Source organism: Aulonocara stuartgranti (genome assembly GCF_965226115.1).
Source record: "Aulonocara stuartgranti genome assembly, chromosome: 22".
NCBI lineage: Eukaryota > Metazoa > Chordata > Actinopteri > Cichliformes > Cichlidae > Aulonocara > Aulonocara stuartgranti.
In genome coordinates, this window is record NC_138957.1 from 20,155,807 (window position 1) to 20,180,232 (window position 24,426).

Genomic DNA, 24,426 nt, shown 5'->3' on the forward strand with positions numbered 1-24,426 from the left:
GAGTGGGGGTAACGCCAGAACAGCAGACCAAATCCAAGATATGACCTTTAGAATGAGTAGAAAATTTTATGTATTGTAGAAGCTCCAAACTTTCCAGACAAGAAATAAAATCTCTGGAAAGAGGGATTTTATCATTGTCCATGTGGATATTGAAGTCACCAAAAATTATCAAATTTGGGGAAAGTACCGAGAAATGAGTAAGAAGAGCAGCAAAGTCATTAAAAAAAATCCTTATTTGGCTTAGGTGGCCGGTACACAGTACATATAATGGTGGGAGTAGATCCAAGGAGCTGTATATATTCAAATGAGTGAAAGGGTGGGGCAGAGACAGGGAGAACAACAGGATTACAACTTGGTTCAAGTTGTTGTCAATAACTTTAGAACAAATAAAAATGAGAATAAATCGGTGAGCAGCGGCAGCCAGACGTGCCAGTGCCGGAAGATATTGAGATGCAGCCCGGCATGACGGTGCTTTCACGGAGCATAAGCGACAAATTGTTCAGCGGGAATTGAACGATATGCTGAGGCTGGGAGTAATAGAAGAGTTGCACAGTGCTTGGTGTAGCCCCGTAGTTCTTGTGGTGAAGAAAGATGAGTCTATACGGTTCTGTGTGGACTACTGCAAGGTGAATGAGGTGTCATGGTTTGATGCCTCGGGTCACTCCTGGACCGGTTAGGCACTGCTCGTTTTTTCATGTCGCTGGATTTGACCAAGGGCTACTGGCAGATTCCCTTGTCTGCGGGGTCTAAGGAAAAAATGGCCACCTTATGGACCGGGTGCTAGGGCCGCAAGCTGCGTATGCCGCCACCTATTTAGATGACGTGATCATCTACAGCGATGCCTGGGCGGAGCATGTGCAGCGGGTTGCAGCGCTCCTGAAGTCCCTGAGGCAGTCGGGGCTCACGGCCAACCCGAAGAAGTATGCAGTTGGACGGACCTTACTAGTCCCTCAACAAATCTCACCCGAAAAGGTGCCCCAGATCTGGTCCAGTGGATGGAGCAGTGCCAGGCATTGTTTGTGCAGGTAAAGACGGATCCCCACTGTTGTTCATACTTAACTTCTCCCTCCCGTTTATTTCGCGGACAGACGCCTCGAACAGAGGGCTGGGGGCCGTTTTGTTCCAGCAGGTAGGGGGAGCCGACTGTCCCATCCTCCTCGTCAGCTGCAAGCTCAGGGTGCGGGAGACCCGCTACAGCACTGTGGAGAAGACGTGCCTGGCAATCCGGTGGGCGGTCGACTCCCTTCGTTACTACCTCCTGGGGCACCCAGTCACTCTCTGTTCAGACCACGCCCCGCTACAGTGGCTTCACCGCATGAAGGATCCCAATGCTGGGATAACCTGCTGGTATCTGGCTGGGGACAGGCCGGGGACGCAGATGGTCGTGGCTGATTTCCTCTGCTGCAGAGGAGGGCTGACACAGTGAGCTCACGGGGCGGCGTGAAGGCGGGAAGGAGCAGGTGTGCAGAACTGTGTTGATGAGAAAACCCATTCTCATGTTTTGCAGTGAGAAGGAGCGGGACACACACACACACATACATACAATGGGAATGACGGAGTGGCAGCATCCAGGGCAGATGCCAGAAACAGCAGGGGGAAAAGCACAGTTGGAAATAAAGTACTACTGAACGCAGAAGTGTCTGTGCACTGTCAAGCATGGTGGTGGTAGCATCGTGCTCTGCTGTGTTTTGTTGCCAGTGCATAAAGTGGATGGAATATTAAAGGAGGACTACCTCCAAATACTTCAACTTCACCTCAAATCAACAGCTAGAGGCTTGAAACTTTGACACAGCTGGGTGTTCCAACAGGACAATGACCCCAAACGCATCAAAACTGGTTTTGAATGCATAAAGCAGTCTAACATGGAGCATCTGGACTGGCCTCCCCAAAGCCCCGACATCAACCCTATTAAAAACTTTTGGTCTATACTTAAAAGCTGAATATGAGCCACAAAACCAACCAATTTAATTGCAGGTAGACTAAGCCTACATTTGAATCATGTTGTTGCATTAATTGTTTGCTTGCTCTCAGGCCATTAAATAGTATCCGTACTACAGCTGAAAGAATAAAAAACTAAAACTGTGTTATGCAAATCTAAACATGAATAGACTGCTTGATTATTATTTCATTAGATTCTCTGTGCCTGAATCTAATGGTTAGATTCAGCTGCCTGAATGACAGCTTTATAAAATAAAGCACGAGTGGATAGTTTCTCCACTATCAGCTCAACAGATTTTACTGTAAGATTTACAGATGAAAGATTTACTTCCATACGTTCGCTCCGTCAGCTGATTTAGGAAACACGCCCATTTAAACTGGTGATAGTCACAGTTTAGTCAGGAGCAAACAGCCTGACTAAACAGCACACTGGCCAACAGAGACGACCATTCAGTGAAAATGACGAATCTGCAGATGCAACATCTGGAACTCGCAGAGTGGAATATTTTAACAAATATAATGAGTTAACCTGAAACAGAGGTGTAGACCAAAAGGTGACTGTTCACTTTTAATCTGCTGTAAATTACTTTTTATTTACAGCTAATATGTGATATATATGGTATGGGGTATGGGGACTGTAACCAGTTTTAGATCCCTTTAATGGTTAATTGCATTGCTCAAGTATAAAACAAGTAGAAAAGTTAGATATTCACATTAATTGAGAGTTGTTTGTGCAGACTTAGTGGAAGGCAGTGTGCAGGAATGTGGGAGTGAACCAGAGCAAGGTTGAAAAACTGGTTTCCCACTTGTGGAAGATGAGCAATCACGGCTCCTACTTAAGGCATGGATGGACATTCTCTCATTGCTGGAATGTTGAACTACTTGGTTAGTGAAACCCTGGCTCTTTACTTAGTTGACTTCTCAAGAGTTTCCTTGTGGCTTCTCCCAGTGACCCTTGCCCTCCTTGCATGCAGGTTGAGGTTTCTCCTTGTCGTCGTATCCTGGAGTGTGGTGAACAAGAGAGAGAGTCCCCCTACCCCCATCATATGTGTGTAGTGGTTAAAACTGGACTCACCATTACGGCTTCCCATAACAATGCTTTCAGTCCTGTAAGTCAGTGTTTGAACAGTTGCTATTCAACTGTGTACTGCTCTCTGGTGGCCTGATGCGTGTATTACACACAGAGTAACATCACAGTAGGGTTTCTCATGCTGTGTGTGGTGTTTTTCAGTCCCAACTCCATCCACTGAGGAAGATCATGTAACAAGGTTAAAAGCTGAAGAGCTGTCAGACTTCTGTTTGGACTTTTCATCCATCAATGTAAGTGTACATCAAAACAAAGACATTATAATTCATTAGTACTTTTCATATTTTAATTTGTCATTTTAACCACATAAAACACTTAAGCAGACACACATTAGAGGATAAAACTGATTAAATTAAGGTGAATCATTTACAGGCAATAAGAACATCTTCCTGCATAGTGTTACAGTAATTTAAAGAGCAGCTGATCTAAAATAAAATGCTTAACTGTCATGGTTTTGGTTGTTTTGTGTAGTTCTATTCAGCTGAGAAGGTGCAGTAGATTCCCCAGTGATCACTAGTGTAGCGTCCACAGTCCAGCTTCTCCAGCCCCACCAAGGCCATGTGATCAGGGGCCAGACGTGGGATTCCACGTTTGATGGCCGGGCGGAGGTAGATTCTGTCAAAGCGGCAGCGAGCGACAAAGGGAAACGTTTTGTTGTTGTTGGCAGAGGTGTCCCACGTGTAGCGGCAGTGCTCCTGCTTGCCCAGTCGCTCCCACACATCACAGACAGTTGCAGGCAGGCCCACCTTGGTCACCTGAGACGGGTCCAGAGAAAAGAGTTACTGTGATTTCTTGTTACAAGTTTACTGGCTGTATCTGAGTGGAAGGAGCAGCGTCTGACCTCCGCATCCCTCAGGTTTGTGTCTCCCCCAAACACAACGGTGACATCATCAGGTGCGTGTTTCAACCTCCGCTTCACCACATGCAGCTGTTTCAGACGCTCTGCAGTATTTTCCTTACAGCTCTCAAAGTGGGATGTCATCAGGCACAGCTTCTGACCGTTGACGATCACCTGAGTTTTGGAAACGAAAATGTTCCTGAGCATCACTTATGGAGATGAAAAAAAATATCAGAGATGATTTTGCACACACCTGAGCGACCAGCAGGTTCCTCCTCATCTTAGTGGTGGGATAAGCTACCATCTCGCTCTCCACAAGTTTGACTCGTGACTTTTTCAGCAACATCCCTGTGAAGCAACCATTCCGACCACCTGATCAACACAAAAGGAAGAGAAAGATGGAGACTTTTAAGCTTTGGTTCCCCTTCAAATCAAATCTTTAGTCAATGATTTGTTTATTCCTTGAGTATTAGTTCCTAGCAGAGGTGTGGACTCGAGTCACATGACTTGGACTCGAGTCAGACTCGAGTCATTAATTTTATGACTTTAGACTTGACTTGAAAAAATGTTCTAAGACTTGTGACTTGACTTGGACTTTTACACCAATGACTTGGGACTTGAATTGGACTTGAACCGGTTTACTTGAAAAGACTTGATATTTTACCCCAAATATAAAATTTAACATGCATATTATATAGAGATTGAAAATGTGACGTCATTCACGGGTAGAACCGCAAAGGATTCTGGGAACTCGTGGCAAGCGGTACTAGCGCACGCAGGCTTTCAATTAAAATCAGTTATACAGCGATAAAAAGAAACACAAAAATGTCAAGAAGCCGTTGTATTATTAACTGCAATAGCCGGTCGCATGACAGCCACGGGAAGCCGACGGGCAAAGAGATCGGTTGTTATCGGATTACGTCGTGGAAGAGAAATTGTTCGAGCCATGTTTCCGAAGTGACAAAGACGCGACGGATGGTCTGGATTGCAGCCATTCAAAGATCAAATATAACGTCCCAGAACACTCCAGCTCACAGGTTAGTCTGCTCCAAGCATTTACACGAAGGTCAGTCTGCTGTTGTAGTTAATACGTCATTTTCATAACATAATTGGTGATATAGGTTACAAGCAAGTCTGGCGCTGAACAGAAATTGTCGCGCTATGCTCCTTTATTTATTGTGCATAAATAGTGAATTGTCCTGACACAATATTGTGTTTCGCTTCTGTTATTATGGTACATTGACAAAAACATATACTTTTATTCACAGGATAAAACAGGTTTTTTGTATCACTAATTGCCCAGTACGATTACAGCATACAATATTATTGTCACTGCTACATTTCTGTGATGCTACCAGAAATTATTTCCACTACTAATTAATTACCGTTGAGCTCAAAGGTCCTATTAATAAACGGTTAAGGAATGTGTATTTATGACAACAATTTGTGAGACTGGTAAACTTATGATACGTACGATGGTCTTTCGTTCTACACGGTGCATTTCAAGGTCCTGCACCCATCCGTCGGTAAACTGTACCTGGACTTGTTGCAGTGACCGGAAGTTACTAAACTTCATGAGTGTGTGCACTCACTCCAAGAAGCGTATGATTATAAATATGCATATAAATATGCTAAGATGAGATAGCTGACGTCATCTAACTAGCAAATGTTTTCAAGGCTACGTTGGTGATGCAGTTTTTTTTTTAAATGATATTTTAAAAAAAAAATCATTTATTTATGTATGATATTTTTGTCATGCGATTTCAAAGCCGGTCCTACAACCGCATCCAAGAATAACATGCAGCTTATCTCAGAACTGTCGGTGAAAATTATTCTTGGAGCTAGGTTTAATTGAGCTGCATTTTAAAGAGGTGCAATTTCACAATTTGTGTATATTTTCTAAGTTCACTATTTTGTCATGTGTTGAGAAAAACACAGATTAAAAAATTACATGGTCTAATATTTACATTTAGCATATAACTGCAACATGCTTTTTTTCGTTTTTTTTTTTTTAAAGACTCGAAAGGACTTGAAATTCAAAGTTTCAGACTTGTGACTTGACTCGGACTTTTACACCAGTGACTTGAGACTCGACTCTGACTTGCCTGACATTACTTGAGACTTGACTTGAGACTTGAGGATAAAGACTTGAGACTTACTTGAGACTTGCAAAACAATGACTTGGTCCCACCTCTGGTTCCTAGCTCTTCTGAGTTTTGTTATCCATGTTTCTAGTTCTGTTCCCTGGTTGATCTTAGTTCCCTTAGTGATCCCTGCCTTCCCTGTTGTGTCTCTGTGTCTGCATATGTTCCCTGTCTTGTCTAGTTAATATGTCTGTAGTCCTGTTCGCATGTTTTTCTCTGTGTGTTTTGTCCTTTTGCCTCTCCAGTCTGTTTTGTGTTTCCATGTCTTTTTATTCCCAGTCTCAGTTTTTAGTTCATGCGCCTTAGTCTGTGTCTCAGTGTTTGTGTTACTTCCTGGATTTTTTGTCTTGTGTGTGTTGTTCAGTCTGTCTCGTTAGTCAGATTTTGTTCACCCTTGTTCCCTGGTGTGTCCTATCTCCTTGATTACCTCATGTGCACTTAAGCCCTTAGAGTTTGTTCAAAAACAGTGAAGGAAGAACACAGATGTTACTAATATTGACTAAAGTCCTTAACAGCTCTCTTCATGTGTTACATGAAGTCAAAGCAAAGCAGCTCAGCTGCATTCAGCCATTAATCACCATTTGATCATTCATACCTGTGCCTTTCCTACCTGTATCTATCTGACATACTGTACCTTCAATCATCAGGTAGTTGACGAGCTGTTCCTTCAAGAACTGGACATAAGGGGGAACGAGCTCCTGCAGGAACACCACATCAGGGTTGTGTCTGTATTTACAGAGATTTACTTTAATAATATTAAATGTCACATATGTGCAGCTTTTAGGAAAATGTTGCATTTTCTCCAAACAATGCCTAAAAGTGTGAAAAGTGTAACAGGTACTTACAAGTTTAAATATTTAACCAGGCCTCTGGAACGCTCTGGACGTTTTTCCAAATCAAGCCCGTCCACATTCCAGGTGATCAGGGACAGTTTAAAATCCTCTTCTTCTGAGGGTTTCTGTGTAGCAGCAGGACTGGCAGCAGGACTGTCTACAACCATATCCATCCTGGAAGTTTTTCACAGTCAGTCAGCTAAAATACAAAGAGTCATAGGTAACCTTCACCATACATAGGAGAACAGACAGCAGACTTACCAGTCATCTGGAGTAGTATCTTCACCACTGTGTGTTTCAGAGTCGCTCTCCATGTCTGCTTCAACAAGTTAGCTCAAGGATCTCTGAAGGAAAAGTCCCAGGAAGGTTATGCTTTCTAATAATTTACTATAACTTTACAAACATGGCTTTGCTGGAAATGCACCCAGGCAGTTTCTCAGTATGTTTATTTGACTTTTTGTGTCCATGGTTGCAAACAATTAAGGTTCAAAGTATGTTGACATGTTTTAGCTCCTCCCATTGTATCTATCCCAACCCATTCTGCGTTGCATAATTCCTTCCCCAAACAGAGAAAGGCCAGTGAACAGAGAAAAGCAAACAAAGCAACAACAGAGGTTCAGTAAGTACCACACTATATAAATGCAAGCAAGCAAAAAAGCAAAAACTAAGAAATAAAAGGTTTGATACAACACCACCACAGATTTCAAAAGTGTGTAATTAAATCAAAGTTATGAGAGCTGAATTTTTCCAAAAAGATTGGGCTTTAATAACATATTTTAAATTGAAAACGTTTATTACAGAAATCAGCGTCTTCAATGATGACATATAACCCATATAATATTTGATTAAATGGTAAGTGGCATGTATTTGTATAGCGCTTTACTTAGTCCCTAAGGACCCCAAAGCGCTTTACACTACATTCAGTCATTCACCCATTCACACACACATTCACACACTGGTGATGGCGAGTCTCAGCCAGACTCTTTTGGTAGAGATCAGCTTCTGACATAAATCTGGCTGGATATTTGACCACACTTCTTGGAAACAAAGTTAATTTAAATTGGTTGGTTTTGTGGCTCAGATTCAGCTTTTAAGTATAGACCAAAAGTTTTTAATAGGTTTAAGGTCGGGGCTTTGGGGAGGCCAGTCCAGATGCTCCATGTTAGACTGCTTTATGCATTCAAAACCAGTTTTGATGGGTTTGGGGTCATTGTCCTGTTGGAACACCCAGCTGTGTCAAAGTTTCAAGCCTCTAGCTGTTGATTTGAGGTGAAGTTGAAGTATTTGGAGGTAGTCCTCCTTTATTATGCCATCCACTTTATGCACTGGCAACAAAACACAGCAGAGCATGGTGCTACGACCATTATGCTTGACAGCAGATGAAAGCCTCACCTGTACTCCTCCAAATACGCCTCTTGTCATTGTGTCCAACAAGCTCAGTCTTTGACTCATTTGACTATAAAACCTTCCTCCAGATTGCTAAAGCACATAGTTAGGGTTGGATCAGGTGACTATTAATCATCCCTTAGTTATGCTGCAACATTCCCATGATGCAATGAGTATTTCTTCTTTAGTCACCTTTCTCACTCGCTATATGTTAATAGACCTCCCTGCTTTGAATCGTACTTGTTATTAATCTCTGTCTCTCTTCCACAGCATGTCTTTTGTCCTGTCTTCCTCCCCTCACCCCAACCGGTCACGGCAAATGGCTGCCCCTCCCTGAGCCTGCTTCTGCTGGATGTTTCTTCCTGTTAAAAGGGAGTTGCCAAAGTGCTTGCTGATAGGTGGTCATATGATTGTTAGGTTTTTGTCTGAATGTATTATAGTAAGGTCTACCTTACAATATAAAGCGCCTTAAGGTGATTGTTGTTGTGATTTTCTACTGTATAAATAAAACAGAATTTAATTGAAATTATAAGGATTTGGCTTGTCTATGTGAGCAGCTACAAACTTCAGCCGAGCTTGAAGACATTGATTTTGGAGCAGTGAGACGGTGACGCTGGCGTTCCCACAGGTTGTAGTTGATGGCAGCTTGAGCTTTGGTGGTTGCTGGGTGTGAGCTGGGTGTGGACGGGCCCAGGTAGGAGGCATTTTGAAAGTGAAAGACATTTATTTTTCCACCAGACAACAAGACAAACACTTCTGGCCATCACCCTCCACAGACAGATTCCAACACAACTCAGCCCCAACAACACCAGCACCACACTAAGACCACATGTGCTTAGATACTATTAGGAATACACCGTAAGACAATTCAAAGTGTGTTCGCACAAAAATAAATACATAAATAATTGTATACATGTGTAAAACACTTTACTAAACTATTTTCAATCTCCATCTATATTTACAAACCCCTTAATGCCTAATCCCCATTCTGTATGTGCTCTCAGGCCATTAAATACCCTCCAAACTACAGCTGAAAGAATAAAAACTAAAAACTGTCTTATGCAACTTTAAACATGAATAGCCTGCTTAATTATAACTCATTAGTTTCTCTGTGCCTGAATGACAGAGTTCTGTTTATAAATTTGTTAATTTAAACAAGTTTTTTGACTTCTCTTCCTGCCATCAATTGATGGAACTTTTTAAAAAAATTTTAAGCTCTGTTCCAGTCTTACTGATCAAAATGACTTTCAGTCTGTAATATGTGTGTAACCTCTTCATATTGACATTATTTAAATAACAATAATAATTTTAAAAAAAACAAAAGTATTCAGGCTGGTATCGTACCTCTGTGTTTCTGTAAAATAAACCACTGTCTCCAGTACGCCACAGACCAGCTCGGCAGATTGTTACACCCCGGCCTAGGCAACCGGGGTGCAACGTAGAAAAACAAAGATAAGGAAAATAAAACCACGAAGGCTCTCCACCAAAATCCCAAAACGAAAATATCCCATGACGAAAGTATTAACAAACCCATTCACAACTATTTACAACAGACTATTTATTTACAACAAAACACCAAACTATTTACAACACGGGGGAGATCGCGACCATGACACACTGAAACACAGGGTTTAAATACATAGAGGGAGCAATCAGGAAATGGACCACAGGAGGGAAACACAGCTGGGGCAAATTAGAACTGACGAGACAGGGAAAATGTAAACTGAACACACTAAGATAACACAGACTTTCAAAGTAAAGCAGGAAATACATAAGTCATGCAAAAACAAAACACTGACACACCGAAACGTAACAAGATTCTCAAATTTACCTTCACACAACCTGTTCACCCGTCAGCTGATTAACGACTACTGCTGATTTAGGAAACACGCCCACTTAAACTCGTGATAATCAAATTAAGGTCGAAGTTCTGGCTCCACCCATTCTATAAAGGTTGTACAATGTTTTTACCCAAACTTTAATCAGTGTACATACAGATAAAGAATAATTAACAGAGAAAAGCAAACAAAGCTGACTTTTTCCAAACGGATTTGGGTTTGAAATAACTACATTTATTAATTACAAACTTTATTACAACAAATAGAAATATTAACCGGGGTGGGGGCTTTCGGTCCTTAATAAAATATGCCAAATTTTATTTCTTTTAATGTCACATAAAACAAAAACACATGTGGCAAAATCACTTTTTACCACGTCTAAGGTGTACCCTGCCTCTTGCCCTATAACAGCCGGGACAGGCTCCAGTCCCTGAATTAGATAAACAGAAGAGAGTGGATGGATGCTACTGCATGTAGCTGTTAAAACCGTGGATCAACAGCTTCAGGCATACGTGTGCTGCTGTTACAAGTTGGACTCACCATTAAGACTTCTCATAACACTACTTTCAGTCCTGTAAGTCAGTGTTGACACAGTTGCTATTCAACTGTGTACTGCCCTCTAGTGGCCTGATGCTTGTATTACATACAGAGTGACATCACAGTAGGGTTTCTCATGCTGTGTGTGGTGTTTTTCAGTCCCAACTCCATCCACTGAGGAAGATCATGTAACAAGGTTAAAAGCTGAAGAGCTGTCAGACTTCTGTTAATGGACTTTTCATCCATCAATGTAAGGGCATATCAATAAAATTTATTGGTGCTTTTCATATTTTAATTTGTCATTTTAACCACATAAAACACTTAAGCAGACACACATTAGAGTATAAAACCGATTAAAATAAGGTGAGGAACATCTTCCTGCATAGTGTTACAGTCATTTAAAGAGCGGCTGATCTAAAATAAAATGCTTAACTGTCATGTTTTTGGTTGCTTTGTGTAGTTCTATTCAGCTGAGAAGGTGCAGTAGATTCCCCAGTGATCACTAGTATAGCGTCCACAGTCCAGCTTCTCCAGCCCCACCAAGGCCATGTGATCAGGGGCCAGACGTGGGACTCCACGTCTGACGGCTGGGCGGAGGTAGATTCTATCAAAGCGGAAGCGAACAGGGTAGGAAGCTTTCTTGTTGTTGTTGGCAGAGGTGTCCCACGTGTAGCGGCAGTGCTCCTGCTTGCCCAGTCGCTCCCACACATCACAGACAGTTGCAGGCAGGCCCACCTTGGTCACCTGAGACGGGTCCAGAGAAAAGAGTTACTGTGATTACTTGTTATAAGTTTACTGGCTGTATGTGAGTGGAAGGAGCAGCGTCTGACCTCCGCATCCCTCAGGTTTGTGTCTCCCCCAAACACAACGGTGACATCATCAGGTGCATGTTTAAACCTCCACTTCACCACATGCAGCTGATTCATACGCTCTTTAGCATTGGCCTTACAGCTCTCAAAGTGGGATGTCATCAGGCACAGCTTCTGGCCATCGACGATCACCTGATTTTTGCAAAAAAAAATGTTTCTGAGCGTCACGTTCAGCAGAACTTATGCACACAAAGAAAATATCAGAGATGATTTTGCACACACCTGAGCGACAAGCAGGTTCCTCCTCATCTTAGTGGTGCGATAAGGTACTATCTCACTCTCCACAAATGTGACTCGTGACTTTTTCAGCAACATCCCTGTGAAGTAACCTTCCTCAGCACCTGGTCAACACAAGAGGAAGACAAAACAAAAACTATTTTAATACAAGTCCACTGACAGGTAGGTTCTCATTTATACCAGTGATCATGGGCTGGGGATTTGAAAAGGGAATTGCACATTTACATGAGTTAGAGCCATTTCTATCTCATCCGTTCAAGTTATTTGAATGTGTCACAATCAAAATTGTAGGAGAGGAAATTAGTTAGAATGTTTAGGAGTTCAAACCTGCATGAACTGGAAACTGCTGGAACACCAGCATCTCTGTCCATAGTGAACCCGATTGAGAGTGTGCTGACCAAGAAAGAAGCCCCTGCTCCACATGGGCAAGTCAAATTGTTTCTGGTCAAATGTTCGATCTCACGGTGTGAAGGGTTAACTAAGAGGAGTTAACAGAGTTGAGTGTTGAAGGCAAATTGCTAAACACTTACAGAGCACAACACAGAGCAGACAGGCTGCTTGTTCTTGGGTGTATGATAACAGGGTGGTCTAGTCAACAAGAAAGAAAAACTGACTTCATTGTGTCAGTTAAAGCTGACATCAGCATGAAAATAAAACATCCCTGGTAACAACTGTAAGGTAGGGAGGGGTTTCCTCACACAGGAGAAGATCCCGGACTGACAGAATAACTGAAAAATAAGACAAAGCTGAAGAAGAACTGCCCACTGAACTGCTGATAATGTGCGCATTATAACCATGATGTGCTGCAGGATGTGGGAGACGCAGGCAGCGGCCGTGAGAAGGAGGGAGAAGAGAACATAGAGGAACAATGAAGGCTGTTTTTAGTGTGGGCACACATGAAGATTGGGTTACGGAAAACCAGGAAAAACTAAGGCAGACTGACTCAGAGTGGAGGTTAAGAAAGGGTCCTGAGCATCACAACAAAAGGTACACACATCCTAACAGCAAATGCATTAACCCGCTTACTAACAAACAACACACACACGCGCGTGTAATGCAGACCAGCTTATACTCATAAACATGCCATATCTCCCATTACTGTTAAAATTGGAAAACTTAACAGACACTTACTGCTGACCGAGACCTTGCAGGACAACAGGTTGATTTTTTAATAGACCGGTGCCTCCAATTAGTGATCAGTCAACAAATTTAGTTATAATATGTTAAAATTATAAGATGCTTTCTAATGATTAAACAACACGTGAGATTAATTAAATAAAGGAAATGATCTTTTATAATAGTCTTTTAAAAATAATCTTTTAAACTTGCATTTCTATTGTTGTCATGCTGTCCTGTCAACTTGGTGGGTTTAGGTTTGACATGTAAACTAGATGACTGCCATTATTTCAGGGAAAGGGGATTTATCTTCCATCGTGCAGATGATTAAATGAGTGCAGTGACTCCAACAGACTGTTGATTTTCCTGTTTCTGACAAACATGTGAAATTTGTACCATGACACACACACACACATCTGATTACATAGAAACAAACGCGCTGCATGTAACAGCACATGGGTCAGAGGGAACTGATGAGCAGTTTGAGAAAAAATAGTACAGAGGTACAGGAAACTGAGTATTTAACAAAAGATAAGTATGTAATTCTCACTGACAAAACTGTTTTCATAGAATACACGACAGCATTTATAACATTTCAAGGGCCAAGGGTTCCTTCGACTGCTTTGCATCTATCACGCAATGAGGAAATAGATAATAGACAAATACTGCCTGGCTTTGTTTTATAGAAATGCAAACGATGAAGGACTTTGAACCATATAAGTTGTAATCTGGCATTAACAGAGCATTCTTTAATCCTCTTCAACCCATTGGCCCATAAAGCGCCTGATATCTCTACTTCCATGTCCTTAATGAGGAGTGTATCAACTCTTTTATTGTCATACATTGCAATTAATGTTAAACAGAAGCTTTATCAAAAAATACATATCTCTTAAAAATGCCGTTTAAGCATACCTTTCTCTGGATTCTCACCACCTACCCGCTCTTCTTAGTCTGAGTCTCCACCCTTCTGTTTATTTTCAGTTGCTCTTGGAGTGTTAAATTTTTGTGCAAACATAGCAGTAATAATACAAAGGAAAAGCTATCAGATTACACATGGAAATATGAAACAGCATTGGTTGTTCAACTGCAAAAAGACAGCTTTAAAACTTTAGTTAAATTAATTTGTTCATTTATGAGAGAGTGTTGTTGAGATAAGGAAGCCATTTGGTGTGAGACATGTTTATCAAACTGTATTATTAAATCCATTAAAATATCCATTAGCAGCAATATTGTTTGGGATGAAGGTACAACATTCATCACCAAACATCACACACACCCTGCTTTCGTGCCGTTCTTTTTTTCCCTGTCATGCGACTTCTTCTTACATCCATTTGATTTCATGTGGCTTTAGGTCCACAGTGGAATCAGCAACCCTTTACTGAACATAATAAATGTAATTTATCCATCTGTCTTTATCGTCGGTGTCTAACAAATGTTCTAAGAAAGGTTGCCATGGTGTGAATTTGGTTGTGTGCTTTATCCTTATCAGTGACCTGTCCAGGGCCACCTATGACGTGGCACGTAAACACTTTAGAGTCAGCCTCAAAGATGTCCTTGGAACTGTACTATGAGGGGATAGTGCCTGTGACTGAACCGGTGGATAAATGAATACAACAAACCATGATCTAACTTTGAGACCAATGCCCTTCATAGTCTGAGGTAAAACCAGAAGCTGCCATGTGTTTCCGCACAGCCAACGTACATCAAATACTTTTGATCTGGATTTTGCAGCAGAGCGACAGATCAGCATTTTTCTATCTATGCAGTGCTTTGTGATTTTTACTGTTGTAAGGTAATCGGTTTGACATAACAGCATCAATAACACTGTGATAACAGTTTAAAACATCCCAGTGCTATTTACAATTAGCAATTATTGTGCCTACATCACTGGTGCCACTGGGGAAAACAAAGCGGTCGGTCACATTTAGCTCCGAAAGAAAAAGTTCATCCTTTGGGTGCTCAAAGCATGTTTGAGGCCCAGTGAAACCCCTTAATGAAGTGGAATGACCACAAAAGTCTAGTTTAGGGTTTCAGATGATGTTCAGAATTCAGTAAATATGACAAAGGAATGTACAGCTGTTGTTATATTTACTAGCATAATGAGGATCTAATGCACAGCTTTCTTACGTGTCAGGAAGCAGTCTAGCTGCCATACAGAATGAGTACGAGTAATTTGTTAGTCGAGTATCTGTGAAATTTGCATACTTTAATTACTGTATTTACTTTTAATAAAATCAGGACTAGAGAAGAGTTTGAAACACAGCAATTCATATACAGCTTTCCTGTGTTTGTGACGTTTGGAGAGTCATGTGGATGTATCAGTAAAATTATTAGAGAAGTCTCATCAATAACCACCACAACTGAAAAACATACTGAACCTTTCAGGCAAAACCAGCCTGATTGTCTATTCAGGTGTTATCTACGTTTCATTGCTGATCCCTCCCAGGTGACTCAGAGTCTCACTCTGCACGTCACTGAGTTGAAGCTTGGCACGCTCACGTTGGAGGAGGGCGCTCTTTCACCCCTCACTCTTGTTCCAACGAGATGAAGTTAGTGTGTTTTCATGTTAATGCTGTGGTCTAGTTCCATATTCTGTTTAGTGATATGATAATGAGCCTAATGCTAAGATGTTCTGTGACCACTGCACATCCTGCTTTATTTTCACTGGTGTCTGGGTTGTGTGACGCCGAATCATCCACAAAGACCTTCAGAATAAAGTCACATCTGTTTCTACTTCACTGAGGGACTAGGCAGGGTTGATGTTTGTCCCCTGTGCGCTTTGCTTTAGCTATGTAAAGCACTTTGAATCACCTTGTTGTTGAATTGTGCTATATAAATAAACTTGCCTTGCCTATGGAGCCTCTAGTCATTACAGTTAGGAACAACTCTGACATTGTAGGTATATCCAGTGGTCCAGTCAAGTCCATCATTACTTTACTTGCAGATGATGTGGCCCTGACACTGTCAGATGCCAGGCTCTCTTTGCCTCCCCTGCTTGCCTCATCAATAAATTTGGGCAACTTTCTGGCTACTATTTAAATTGAACTTTCAGGACCTGGTTGATAGTATTAAAGCTAAGATAGATAATTGGACACTTCTCCCACTTTCTTTACTTAGATGTTTTAATATAATTAAAATAGTTGTTCTTCCTAAATGTATTCATCTCTTCCAAAACATTCCCATCTTTCTTACTTTTTTTTTTTTTTATCAAACTATTGACTCTATCATTGTCTTTCTTATGAGCAAATAAATCCCATAGAGTTGTGAAGGCACACTTGCAGAAACCCACCTCTGAGGGTGGATTAGGCCTCCCAGATTTCAGGCACTATTTATGGGTTTACAACGCCAGAACGTGGGTTTTCTGGAATAATGTTTTAGCTGTTCCTGCTGTTCAGATGGTCAGAATGAGTTCTTCACACTATTAAGGACCTCTACATCGACATTTGTTTTGCTTCATTTGCTCAGCTGCAATCAAAATGTATGCTTCCCTCTGCTCATTTATTTCGATACTTACAAATCAGGTATTTTGTTAAACACTCTTTCTCCCATCTGGACCAGCCCCCTGCTCATAGTGAGTTCTGTGATAATTTGATTACAAAATCCTGCTTCCAAAAATCTGATCAGCCAATCTGGTAGTGTTGGTACAACAGTCAGGTTTTATAAAAACAGTGAAGGAAGAATACAGATGTTACTAATATTAACTAAAGTCCCTAACAGCTCTCCTCATGTGTGACACTACGTGAAACCAAAGCAGTTCAACTACCTTCAGCCATTAATCACCATTTGATCATTCATACATGGACTTTTCCTACCTGTATCTGACATACTGTACCTTCAATCATCAGGTAACTGACAAACCGTTTCTTCAAGAAGTGGACATAAGGGTCAATGAGCTCCTGCAGGAACACCACATCAGGTTTGTATCTGCATTTACAAAAAATTACTTTAATCATATTAACTGTCACATATATGCAGCTTTTAGGAAAATGTTGCATCTCCAGCAACAATTTCTCCCAAACGATGCCTTAAAGTGTGAAAAATGTAACACGTGCTTACAAGTTTAAATATTTAACCAGGCCTCTGGCACGCTCTGGAAGGTTTTCCACATCAAGCCCGTCCACATTCCAGGTGATCAGGGACAGTTTAAAATCCTCTTTTTCTGAGGGTTCCTGTGTGACAGCAGGACTGTTGGCTGGACTGTCACCATGACTGTCACCATGACTGTCACCATGACTGTCACCATGACTGTCACCATGACTGGCAGCAGGACTGGCAGCAGGACTGTCATCATGACTGGCAGCAGGACTGGCAGCAGGACTGTCATCAGCCAATTCCATCCTGCAAATTTTTCATAGAAGCAGTCAATGAAAAATACAAGAGTCATAAACAAACTTCACCACATGTAGGAGAACAGACAGCAGACTTACCAGTCATCAGGAGTAGTATCTTCACTACTGTGTGTTTCAGAGTCGCTCTCCATGTCTGCTTCAACAAGTTAGCTCAAGGATCTCTAAAAGAAAGGTCACAACAGGTTAAGCTTTCTATTCATTTATTATAACTTAAAAAAAAATAGCTTCGCTGCAAATACACCCAGGCAGTTTCTCAGTATGTTTATTTGTGTCTTTGTGTGTATGGTTGCAACACAAATGTGGTTGAAAGTATGTTGACATGTTCTAGCTCCACCCATTCTATCAATTTTGCATAACCTTTAATAAACATACAGAAAATAATATAAAAATAATTACTAAACTATTTGAAATCTCTATCCATATTTACAAACCCCCTAATGCCTAATTCCTATTCTGTACGTGTGGATTTTAAGGCAGGCAGACTAAACCTACACTTGAATCATGTTGTTTCATTAATTCTTTAGTTCTTCTTCTTCTTTAACCCTCTTCATATTTGAAACGATTTAAATAACAATAATAACTAAAAGAAATTAAATTCTTCAGCATAGTATCATACCTCTGTGCAAATCACAAGTCGACAGTTTCTCCACTATGCCACGGATCAGCTCGACAGTTTCGAGTTTACCTGGATGTATCCTGTTCGCTCGGTCAGCTGATTCAGGAAACACACCCACGTAAATTAGTGATACTCACAGTTCAGTTAGGAGCAAACCGCCTGACTAAACAGCACACTGGCCGACAGAGACAACCATTCAGTGAAAATGACAAATCTACGGATGCAACATCTGGAACACGCAGAGGAATGTCAACAAATATAACCAGTTAACCTAAAACACCGGCATTTAAACTGCAGTAAATGACTTGTTGGTCTATAATTTGTGAATTATATGTCAAATGTATCCCTCGTGAATGATATCATCTTGACCAAAAACAACATTATTAAGCGGCCAAAAAGCGCTGGATTGGTAATAACGTAGGTAGAATACCGAGGTCATGAAGATTCTCACATAACGTGCTTTAAAAAAAAAAAAAAAAAATGTATGACCTCTTTGTAAATCCTGCTCATGAAAACATAAATGTAAGTAAAGACATTACACATAAACACAAAATTACTTTTTACCACGTCTAAGGTGCACCCCGCGATCTGCCCTATATTGCATGTAGCTGTTAAAACAGCGGATCAACAGCTTCAGGCATAACTGTGTGTGTAGTGGTTAAAACTTGGACTCACCATTAGTGGTGTGCGGATCGATACTGAAATATCGATTCTTCCGATACCAGCAATTTATGTTCTAGAATCGATTCTCATATTATAATATCGATATTTTAGTACTCTGGGGTAAATTTGTAGTTTTTCCATTAAAATGAACGCAGTGGAAAGAAACTATACAATTCGGATCGTCTAATTTGGAAGGAACTACTTCCTCTTACGCCTTTCATAGTCATATGCGGAATACGGCTGTATAAATGTGTCGCAGCCCCTGGCGCACACTCACAACAATGGCTGAGCGCAAACAGAGTCCTGTGTGGACACGTTGTTGTGGCAACACCACTGACCTCGTCAAACACCTCGGAGTAAATCACATCACAGAATATGATAAGCTTATGTTGAGGTGAACAGAAGAGGAGGACAGGGACAGGTGCTGCTAGGGCGAGACAGACGTCTCTCGCAGAGTCCTTTAGTGCTGCAGGCAGGCAACATGCTCAAATAGCGCACGTCAGTTTTTTTTATTTCTATATGATTATTCTGCATTATTAAACAATAAAAACAAGTTGTCTGTCCTCTAATCATTATGAAGCAATATGGTTATGTTATTATTACAATTACATAATACAATTATATATTGTATTATGAAATGCAATGAAACATTACGTTTTTGTACAGAGTATCGGTATCGGATCAGTATCGCCGATACCACCCTGAATTTTACTTGGTATCGGATCGGAAAGGAAATCAGTAGTATCGCACATCACTACTCACCATTACGACTTCCCATAACACTGCTTCTTGTGTTTGTCAGTGTTTGAACAGTTGCGATTAAACTGTGTACTGCTCTCTAGTGGTCTAATGTTTGTATTACACACAGAGTGACTTCACAGTAGGGTTTCTCATGCTGTGTGTGGTGTTTTTCAGTCCCAACTCCATCCACCGAGGAAGATCATGTAATAAGGTTAAAAGCTGAGGAGCTGTCAGACTTCTGTTTGGACTTTTCATCCATCAATGTAAGTGTACATCAAAACAAAGACATTATAATTCATTGGTACTTTTCATATTTTAATTTGTCATTTTAACCACATAAAACACGTAAGCAGACACACATTAGAGGATAAAACTGATTAAAATAAAGTGAGGAACATCTTCCTGCATAGCATTACAGTAATTTAAAGAGAGGCTGATCTAAAATAAAATGCTTAACTGTCATGTTTTTGGTTGTTTTGTGTAGTTCTATTCAGCTGAGAAGGTGCAGTAGATTCCCCAGTGATCACTAGTGTAGCGTCCACAGTCCAGCTTCTCCAGCCCCACCAAGGCCATGTGATCAGGGGCCAGACGTGGGATTCCACGTCTGATGGCCGGGCGGAAGTAGATTCTATCAAAGCGGCAGCGAGCGACAAAGGGAAAAGTTTTGTTGTTGTTGGCAGAGGTGTCCCACGTGTAGCGGCAGTGCTCCTGCTTGCCCAGTCGCTCCCACACATCACAGACAGTTGCAGGCAGGCCCACCTTGGTCACCTGAGACGGGTCCAGAGAAAAGAATTACTGTGATTACTTGTTATAAGTTTACTGGCTGTATCTGAGTGGAAGGAGCAGCGTCTGACCTCCGCATCCCTCAGGTTTGTGTCTCCCCCAAACACAACGGTGACATCATCAGGTGCGTGTTTCAACCTCCGCTTCACCACATGCAGCTGTTTCAGACGCTCTGCAGTATTTTCCTTACAGCTCTCAAAGTGGGATGTCATCAGGCACAGCTTCTGACCGTTGACGATCACCTGAGCTTTGGAAACGAAAATGTTCCTGAGCATCACTTATGGAGATGAAAAAAAATATCAGAGATGATTTTGCACACACCTGAGCGACCAGCAGGTTCCTCCTCATCTTAGTGGTGGGATAAGCTACCATCTCGCTCTCCACAAGTTTGACTCGTGACTTTTTCAGCAACATCCCTGTGAAGCAACCGTTCCGACCACCTGATCAACACAAAAGGAAGAGAAAGATGGAGACTTTTAAGCTTTGGTTCCCCTTCAAATCAAATCTTTAGTCAATGATTTGTTTATTCTTTGAGTATTAGTTCCTAGCTCTTCTTCCATGTTTCTAGTTCTGTTCCCTGGTTGATCTTATCTGTGTCTCAGTGTTTGTGTTACTTCCTGGATTTTTTGTCTTGTGTGTGTTGTTCAGTCTGTCTCGTTAGTCAGATTTTGTTCACCCTTGTTCCCTGGTGTGTCCTATCTCCTTGATTACCTCATGTGCACTTAAGCCCTTAGAGTTTGTTCAAGTTTTACTCTGCCTTATCTTTTGTAAAGGTTGCCTTTTGCCAGCTAATAAAGCTCTGCTTTGAGTTTAGTTTGTCTGGCAAGTCCTTAATTTGGGTGCACGAACCGTTTGCCACACAGCTGTCCCACAACAGTAATAAGCATGTAGTCTCAGTACAAAGTTTTATAGTCAGGTTTTATAAAAACAGTGAAGGAAGAACACAGATGTTACTAATATTGACTAAAGTCCTTAACAGCTCTCTTCATGTGTTACATGAAGTCAAAGCAAAGCAGCTCAGCTGCATTCAGCCATTAATCACCATTTGATCATTCATACCTGTGCCTTTCCTACCTGTATCTATCTGACATACTGTACCTTCAATCATCAGGTAGTTGACGAGCTGTTCCTTCAAGAACTGGACATAAGGGGGAACGAGCTCCTGCAGGAACACCACATCAGGGTTGTGTCTGTATTTACAGAGATTTACTTTAATAATATTAAATGTCACATATGTGCAGCTTTTAGGAAAATGTTGCATTTTCTCCAAACAATGCCTAAAAGTGTGAAAAGTGTAACAGGTACTTACAAGTTTAAATATTTAACCAGGCCTCTGGAACGCTCTGGACGTTTTTCCAAATCAAGCCCGTCCACATTCCAGGTGATCAGGGACAGTTTAAAATCCTCTTCTTCTGAGGGTTTCTGTGTAGCAGCAGGACTGGCAGCAGGACTTCCATCTGGACTGTCTACAGCCAAATCCATCCTGGAAGTTTTTCACAGAGTCAGTCAGCTAAAATACAAAAAGTCATATGTAAACTTAACCATACATAGAAGAGCTGACAGCAGACTTACCAGTCATCTGGAGTAGTATCATCACCACTGTGTGTTTTAGAGTCACTCTCCATGTCTGCTTCAACAAGTTAGTTCTCTCTCTGAAATAAAGGTGACAGGAAGATTATGCACTGTTTAAGTCATAAAACATACCCAGGCAGTTTCCCAGTATGTGTATATAACTTTTTTCGTGTCCTTGGTAAAGTATGTTTACATGTTCTAGCTCCACCCATTCTATCAAGGTTTAATATTTTTTATACCAACCTTAAATAAACATACGTACAGAGAAAGGCCAGTGAGCAGACAAAGCAATGAAAGCAACAACAGAGGTTCAGAAAGTATCACGATATGTAAATGTAAGTGTAACCCGTTCATGTGTTACGCCTGTTGTTCTGCGTTGTGTTCTGCAACACAGAAATATGTGTTCGATCTGTGTGTGTCATGCGACTGCCAGTACACCTCTCCTCCGGCCATGCTGAAAGGAGCTGTGCCTGCAGCTTCATTAATACTACATTAATATAACGAATCAAATACAACAAATTGTTTTAAAACATTAACTTAAGCTCTCAAAAACAAAAAGCACAAAATAAATAATATGTCACTGAAAAAACATCAAAACAACTTATGAGAACAATAAATGAAAGACTGCATCTCCAAAACATAAGAACATCTCCATACCTGCAACACAGAAATATGTGTTCGATCTGTGTGTGTCACGCGACTGCCAGTACACCTCGCTTGACGAGCAGAGTGAAGCTGACCCCCCACCCACTTGAAACGTAAAGGCAAATAGGCGGAGCGGTTAGTGCTACGTTTGTGCAGATTTGTGCAGGTAAAATTAGCGTTTGTGCTGCTACGGTTTCCGAGATATTAAACTTTATTTTATAGGTCATTCAAAGGTCACCATCCCCCCAGACTGCTCCAAAACGGGCCAAAATGGTCTACTTTTTTAGTGCTACGTTTGTGCTGGTTTGTGCAGGTAAAATTAGCGTTTGTGCTGCTTCTGTTTTAAAGATATTAATGAAAATGTAAAGGTCAACCAGCCCCCCCACATTACCCAAATCCAACAAAAGTGGTATCAAACGTTTGTGCTACGTTTGTGCTGGTTTGTGCTGCAAAGATTTTCGTTTGTGCTGCTATCATTTTAAAGATATTAATAACAATTTCTAGAGGTCATCAGAGGTCAACCAGCCCCCCCACATTAATTAAATCAAACAAAATGGGTGTCAATCAACTGTGCTACGTTTGTGCTGGTTTGTGCTGCTAAAATTTTCGTTTGTGCTGCTTCTGTTTTAAAGATATTAATGAAAATGTAAAGGTCAAAAGGTCAACCAGCCCCCCCCACATTACCCAAATCCAACAAAAGTGGTATCAAACGTTTGTGCTACGTTTGTGCTGGTTTGTGCTGCAGAAATTTTTGTTTGTGCCGTTATTATTTTAAAGATATTAACAAAAATTTCTAGAGGTCAACCAGCCCCCCCATATTAATGGAATCAAACAAAATGGATGTCAAACGTTTGTGCTGGTTTGTGCTGCAAAAATGTTTGTTTGTGCTGCTAACATTTTAAAATGTTTAATAAAATAACGTCTTGATGCGTGCTTAATCATCCAGGTAAGTAAATCCCAAAAGGTTGATTCTGTTCATCTGGACATTTTCAGTTGGAGAAACGTTTCGTCACTCATCCAAGTGACTTCTTCAGTCTCAGCTGACTGTAGGTTTCCCCAACCATATAAACAGTACATTTGCATAGTGAAGGAAACTAGCGCCACTGAATGAACAATGTGCCGGGGGGTTAATTCCATGATTGTTAGTATGCAAATTCTTATGACCATTGATCAATGACAACTAATCAAAGCCTATTGATCAATGGCCATGAGTACCATTCACAGAAAGTGGGGAATGGCTACAATCACAGCATTGTAGGATGGCGAAAGATGTACCCTTGGGCCCCCCTTCTCGATCCAGAGATGGTCAGCATCCTGACAGCCCGATGGACGAAGCTGTCTCTCAGTCTGCTGGTTCTGCCCCGGAGGCTCTTCAGTATCCTTCCTGATGGCAGCAAACTGAAGACGCTGTTGAAGGGATGAGTGGAGTCACCTGTAATGGAGACGACCTTCCAGATGAGGCAGGTGCAGTAGATCTCCTGGGGAGGGAGGCAAGAGAGGTCCCCACAATGCTCTCGGCTGCTCTCACTACCCGTTGTCATTTTTTCCTGCAGAACCCAATGCAGGAGTCATACCACACAGTGATGCAGCTGGTGAGGATACTCTCAACTGTGCCTCTGTAAAAGGTGCTCATAATGGGGGTTGAATCTCTTGTGCTTCTCAGTTTGCAGAGGAAGTAGAGTCACTGTTGGTCTTCTCCACATTCAGGGACAGGTTGTTGTTGCTGTACCACTCTGGCAGATGGTTAACTTCACCCCTGTAGTAGATCTCGTCGTGGGTCAGCAGAGTGAAGAGAAGGGAGCTCAACACACATCCTTGGGGAGCCCCCGTATTCCGTGTTCTTGGGCTGGAGGTAAGTAAGTAAGTAAAGACTTACATAATAAACACAAAATCACTGCCCTAGAACAGCTGGAACAGGCTCCAGCCCCTGAATTGGATACACAGAAGAGAGTGGATGGATAGTACTGCATCTAGCTGTTGAAACAGTGGCTCAACAGCTTCAGTCATATGCATGTAGTGCTTAAAAGTTAGGACTTCCCATAACACTACTCTCAGTCCTGTAAGTCAGTGTTTGAACAGTTGCTACTCAACTGTGTACTGCCCTCTAGTGGCCTGATGTGTGTATTACATACAGAGTGACATCACAGTAGGGTTTCCTCATGCTGTGTGTGGTGTTTTTCAGTCCCAACTCCATCCACTGAGGAAGATCATGTAACAAGGTTAAAAGCTGAAGA

The 24,426-nt window shown here is 41.4% G+C and overlaps 2 protein-coding genes and 1 long non-coding RNA gene across 6 annotated transcripts in view; 1 reads left to right on the top strand and 2 right to left on the bottom strand.

Annotated features, from left to right (window-relative positions):
- LOC309698934 overlaps positions 1-6,733 on the top strand; it is a 22,056-nt gene extending 15,323 nt beyond the window's left edge. The window contains exons 2-5 of one of the 3 annotated variants that reach the window (XR_014274219.1): positions 2,676-2,823; positions 2,913-3,047; positions 3,170-3,258; positions 6,655-6,733. This is a non-coding gene — a long non-coding RNA (uncharacterized lncRNA). Of the gene's footprint in view, positions 1-2,298; positions 2,493-2,675; positions 2,824-2,912; positions 3,259-6,654 lie in introns of those variants that run through there. The other 2 variants (XR_014274220.1, XR_014274218.1) reach the window with 2 other exon arrangements.
- Positions 3,298-10,097, bottom strand: LOC309698927 (tyrosyl-DNA phosphodiesterase 2-like). Of its 2 annotated transcripts, XM_082521687.1 has the most exons (8): positions 10,042-10,097; positions 9,571-9,626; positions 7,102-7,184; positions 6,853-7,014; positions 6,642-6,733; positions 4,117-4,235; positions 3,867-4,037; positions 3,298-3,780 (listed from the first exon to the last, which is right to left on the bottom strand). In XM_082521687.1, exons 3-8 carry the CDS (start codon positions 7,152-7,154, stop codon positions 3,499-3,501), a joined length of 879 nt encoding a protein of 292 aa, XP_082377813.1. In that variant the 5' UTR covers positions 7,155-7,184; positions 9,571-9,626; positions 10,042-10,097; the 3' UTR covers positions 3,298-3,498. The 2 variants fall into 2 exon arrangements, with proteins under 2 accessions (XP_082377813.1, XP_082377814.1); XM_082521688.1 differs by lacking the exons at positions 9,571-9,626; positions 10,042-10,097 and having other exon boundaries at positions 7,102-9,256.
- Positions 10,098-11,063: 966 nt separating this feature from the next.
- On the bottom strand, positions 11,064-24,100 carry LOC309698220 (uncharacterized protein; the record flags this gene model as incomplete). Its single annotated transcript, XM_082520519.1, has 14 exons — positions 22,205-24,100; positions 21,548-21,627; positions 21,285-21,458; positions 21,074-21,165; positions 20,297-20,415; positions 20,047-20,217; positions 19,681-19,960; positions 17,789-17,884; positions 17,251-17,320; positions 16,880-17,161; positions 16,656-16,747; positions 11,693-11,811; positions 11,432-11,602; positions 11,064-11,345 (listed from the first exon to the last, which is right to left on the bottom strand). Exons 2-14 carry the CDS (start codon positions 21,598-21,600, stop codon positions 11,064-11,066), a joined length of 2,001 nt encoding a protein of 666 aa, XP_082376645.1. The 5' UTR covers positions 21,601-21,627; positions 22,205-24,100.
- Between the last annotated feature and the right edge of the window lie 326 nt (positions 24,101-24,426).

Excerpts from the sequence above, each read along its gene's own strand:
- LOC309698927 (XM_082521687.1), bottom strand. The coding sequence starts at position 7,154 with ATGGAGAGCGACTCTGAAACACACAGTGGTGAAGATACTACTCCAGAT. Across the intron at positions 6,734-6,852 it reads CTGGTTAAATATTTAAACTT|ACACAACCCTGATGTGGTGT; the intron begins GTAAGTACCTGT and ends CTGTAAATACAG. Across the intron at positions 4,236-6,641 it reads CAACTACCTGATGATTGAAG|GTGGTCGGAATGGTTGCTTC; the intron begins GTACAGTATGTC and ends TGTGTTGATCAG.